Below are 5,217 nucleotides of genomic sequence, written 5' to 3'. Positions count from 1 at the left end.
CTAAAAACTAGATAATGATACAAGGTCATCACCATAGCCTAAGATATGTTCAACTTCAATCCGAAGATTTTCCACATCCATTAAATAGTCTCTCTGATACTCATTCGCCATTAAATCATGCAACAATTGTCTCATTCTACTCAGTGCATCACCTAAAGCACAGAAGTCCTTGAAAACCCGAGCTTCAGTGGTCCTAAGCTGCAAGAGACTCTTAATCGCGACAAGAGCCTCCATGGCACAACCCAGAAGTCACATCAGAAGCTAAAAATGAACCACCAAAGGGGCCAATTATTGAAAATAAGATTCATAGTAGGTATGCACAAAAATAATCAGTATACATGTCTAAAAAATTGGAGGGAAAAATGAATAACACTGAATGACAAGTCCAAGTCAATCTCACACTTCCACAATTCTCTCTACTGATCATACTCTTTGTTAACAGTATAAATCTAAACAATTTTCTTCTACTTGTTTTCTAAACTAAGTTTACCATCTCCTACTAATGCAACATGTATATTCAAACACAGAAATAAAAGTATAATTTATTTAAGAACCATGTTAATGCTATATTCTTATGGAAGAGGTGCAATTTAAAATCCTAGTTTTTTGTAGGTCAGAGTCAGTTAGGACAATGACAGGCATTTGCACAGATAAGATCATAAGTCAAACAACTTAACAGATTTCCTGAGAAAGCTTTTAACAATAATATCAGGTGCCATGTCAACAATCACCTTTTCCTGAAGATCAAGTTCGGTTGATTTAGTTAAATCAACCACAGACTTCAAAAGATCCTGGTCATTAAAAAATTAGTATGTATACCCGTGCATCGGCACGGGGACATATTTCCAAGTATATAATAATTTGCTTTTAATATAAAATTATTTATTTTGTATGAATGAACAAAAAATTTAATAATAATTTATTTTATTTTTAATTTGTTTATGATATAATAATACAATAATTTGTATGATTTTTGTTTTTATCCTTTTATTTTCGTTTTTCATTTTTCCAAATAAGATGATAGAAAATATGGATTACATATTAAATTACATTTTTTACACTATATCATTGTGATTTCCTAAATATTTGACTAATGTAGCTTTAACATTACTATTGTTTTGAAAAGGAATCACCATCAATACACGTAGATGTAAATTCCCCAAGAGATTCCTCTCAAATGACCCAACATTTGGCAGCATATGGAAGTCATCCTGCCTATGATGGTTTCCCACAATCAGCAAGTTCCTTGCTTGGTCTTATGGAAGGAAATCCTTTTCCACAAATTTCACCTACAACATGCAATTTGACTAGACCTGAATTACCACCATTGACATCATATAATCCATTTGGGTCTAGTGACAACATGAAGTCATGCAAGGGAAATCATAGTGGACATCTTAATGTGAACAATTTTTTGTATAATCCTTGTTGTAGTTTACATTTCTTACTTATGACAACATGGAGTCATGCATATAATTTTATTTACAGGGTTCAGATAGTTACAATCCTCATGCTTTTTACTTCAGTAACGTAGGATACACACACAATGCAGATAATCCTTCCGGCGGCAATTAAAGTAGTCCTATGAAGGTGTGCTCAAATCTTCTTGTTGCGTTTGTATATTTTATGTGAACGTGTATAGAATGATATAAGGTATTAATGTGGCATTTGGCTTTTTTGTGCAGGTCGTGGTTGCTACCCGTGTTTTTTTTTTTTTTTAATTTAGAGAGAAATTATTGGAACTTGGATGAATTTGTTATGTTGATTTGGTTTTCTCCGTTTATATGGTTTTGTCTTTTTGACATTCTATAAAGGGATGCCTTAGCCTATAATAGTTATTATTCGAAGATGATCCTATTTATTCTCTTGTACTCAAGAAACTGAAAGAGATTCATAATTTTACCTTTTTTGGGGGCTCGTGCCATCCCTTTATTTCTGCGATTTTTATCTCTTGTTCAGAGTTTGATATTATCAATTATCATTATCTGAGGTGGTAATGGCAGAAATTATGTTCACATTGGCATATATCTATCTGAATAAGATCAGCCTTCAATTCATCTATTACTAGTTGAATTGCCCGTGCAATGCACGGGTGATTTTTATTATATCTAAAATTTGTTTAACACTATATTTTTTAACCTTTTACAATTTTTAATTGCATAAATGTATAAATATTTGTTAGATTTTTTTGTGTGTTAAAATGCTCTCACAATTTTGACTCAAGTGTAGTAGAGATCAAAAATTTATTTAAAAGTGCGACTCTTAATGATTGAACTATCGACCTATACGTTCAAACAACCACCTTATTAGAAAAAATATATTTAAAATTATTTTTTATGTAATATTTCCTATAAAAACTAAGATGCTAATGTTAATTAAAAAAATCTTTTGGATGAAAATTGTACATAAGATATTAACATTTAAAATCATGATAATAAGGGTTAGTTTATAACAATAACTAATAGAATAACAAAACTTACAAAGTTAAGGATACAATATGAAACACTATATAAAGTTATAAAGCCTTCTAAATAATGTTATCATATATTCCTCATTTTATAAAGTCTGCTTTGACATATTCTAAGAAATCAATTAAGATCTACTTGCTACTGGATTCATTAAGAATAACATAGTAGCATGCTGCATTTTATAGTAAAGCCTAAATATGAAGGATGAAAATGATAAGATCCTCTGTTTAGCCCAGCCGATTGATTTTGATGATTTCACTGAAACATATAGGAAGTTGGTTAAAGTCTAAACTGTGGAACATCAAATTCCCCCCTATCGTACGTCTAATTCCATGCCTTCACTATCTAAGAAATTTTTGAACCCGGTAATTAGGAAAATTTATTTCTTAGTTCCCTGAAAAATAAAAAGCAATAGATAAAAGTAGACATAAAGATGTTAACTTTAACCTTATAATTACTCACATTTCATAAAGTGCAACATAAATAAGAGAAAAATAGGCAAATTATATATATTGGTAGAGAAACAAACAGTAGGTCTTCAATTGTTAGACAATCTTGAATCAGAGGAAGAAATCACTACCATATGATATGACATCAAAGCATCAAAGATAGAAAAACATTTTTTCTCACTGTGAAAAGAATATACCTTTCTATGAAAATCTCTTTCAAAGAGCTTCAACAATAACAACATAGCAGAATGTGCACACTTTTAAACAGACAAATCAAAAACCTAAGAAATCACCCCTACATGATGTGATTAACGCAAGTTGAGCTGGGTTCTTCCCCTCTTTATACCTAGATTAATTTCATCTTCATTTAGCCTAACAGGTTCCAACATCAATACTTTTAATCGCTACCAAATCTGAACCCTTAAACATGAAAAAGGGTTCTGTTGCATTGACTTAATTCGAGACACATATTTGTGCCATGCCCTTAACTTAATCCTTGTGATTTGTGAAAAGGTCAAGCTCTTTCTTTCCCTTCTACAAACAACCTTCAGCTAAAAACATTATTTTAACAACTCTACTCCATAATTTATTCAAGGAATCAGAGCGCCTCTGACTAATTAGGATCAACTTCATATTGAACTACCACGACATATTCCTTAAGCTGAATCTGAGTAAATGCATTATTAACCAAGTAAACTACATTTCAACTATCTAGCTCAATTGCTTCTGTATATAGACAATCTGCTTAGGCATTTTTTGGACCTGAAAAATGGGGGGGAAAGTGCAATAGTGTACTTGATCATTTTGCTTTGTATTGTTTATAGAGCGATATAGATTATACCCATATAAGACTAAATAGACTTTATAAATTGCATCAACCAAAAAAATAAATGAATTTGACCATTCTTTCAAACTTAACCAAAACAAAAAAAGAGTACGAACTTTTGTCATTATCAATTAGCTCCTAAAAAAGCTACATATGGTACATATCTTGAATTATTTTAAATTTAACATGACAAAGATGGCACCTGAATAATGTGCATTGACTTTTTAAATCAAACATAATCAAAATTGCAACATAATGTGTTAAAGAAGTAGCAAAGTAAGCATAAAACGTTTCTGATATTTCCTCAACAATGGTGTGCAAAAGTGCTACTAATCATATTGAGTGAGTCAGCTTTGTTGAAAAATAGCTAGGAAGAGAAGAAAAAAGAATATAAGAGTTTAGGAAATTCACTTACTTAATTCTCCCGAAATTGATGGCCACAGTGGGTGCATGTGTAGAAAGTAGTTTTCCCTTCATCTGTTGATCTCATCTGAAATTAGAAAGATTCAACTACATATGTTTAAAGTACTCATGGAGCTACAAATAAAATTGGCAAATCTATAACATAAAGTCCTCATTGTACCTCTAGTCACTTTTAATATGAAGCCTCTGAATCGATACATGTTTATTCACCCATAAGGATGCCTAAACAATAAAAACAATTCAGGCCAACCAAACAACAAACAAAGAAACACACATATATGTTAATCCAAATTAAAAGAAAACACCAATTTATATGTCACTCTTGAACGAAATAACATAACAATGAAGAAAGAAAATACCAGCATTGTAGTGACAACCTCCAGAAACACATGGTAGTCCTGCCCCACAAAGTAAGTCACAACCTGAACCAACTCATAAAATACAATTACAAAGAAATCAGATAGATTTGAGTATTTTACAAAAGCAAGAGAGAATGAAAAGGTTCAGAACAGGGGAAACACCAATTTCAATGAAATTAATGTCAAAAGGTGAGGACTTGGATCTCTAATGGCAACAGTTAGATAAGAAGGGAACCTAAAGGCAAGGACACTTAGTTAAACTTGGCGGTGAAGGGTTCTTTATGATGCGGCTAATGTTGTCCATAGGGAGGTACCTCGGATGTTGGAGAGAGAGTTGTGGTTGGTGCTCTCATGGCTACCGCCGCCTGGAACTAACTGAGAAAGGAAGAAATGAAAAACAATGGTGAAATTGAAGAAACAACAAAACCCTACTCCTTAAAGAACTTACCTTTAAAGAGGGAAACTCTGTCGCAGTCATCTCGATGTCTAAGTTATGATTGAAGCTCTCCCATGATGGTGGGGGAAGCCTTGAGGTCGTGGTGGTCGCTTCTATTGATTCACCTGAGTTGGTCGGGATATCACCCATAATGTGAAATTTAGGCCAAAGGGAAGGTTATAAAAGCCAACACGCACAGTGATCAAAAGAAAAAGGAGAAGGTGAAGATGGGAAGCCGAAAAGTGAAAGAACAAAA

The 5,217-nt window shown here is 32.5% G+C and overlaps 1 protein-coding gene across 1 annotated transcript in view; it reads right to left on the bottom strand.

Annotated features, from left to right (window-relative positions):
• LOC130736275 (uncharacterized) overlaps positions 1 to 5,217 on the bottom strand; it is a 103,452-nt gene continuing 98,235 nt past the window's right edge. The window contains exons 11-12 of the mRNA XM_057588116.1: positions 732 to 807; positions 1 to 228 (exon numbers count right to left, since the gene is read on the bottom strand). Of these exons, the coding sequence (XP_057444099.1) occupies positions 1 to 228; positions 732 to 807 (304 nt within the window). The remainder of the gene's footprint in view (positions 229 to 731; positions 808 to 5,217) is intronic.

The sequence above is a fragment of the Lotus japonicus genome, chromosome 2 (assembly GCF_012489685.1).
Source record: "Lotus japonicus ecotype B-129 chromosome 2, LjGifu_v1.2".
NCBI classification, from domain to species: domain Eukaryota; kingdom Viridiplantae; phylum Streptophyta; class Magnoliopsida; order Fabales; family Fabaceae; genus Lotus; species Lotus japonicus.
This window is presented reverse-complemented; position numbering and strand designations above follow the sequence as displayed.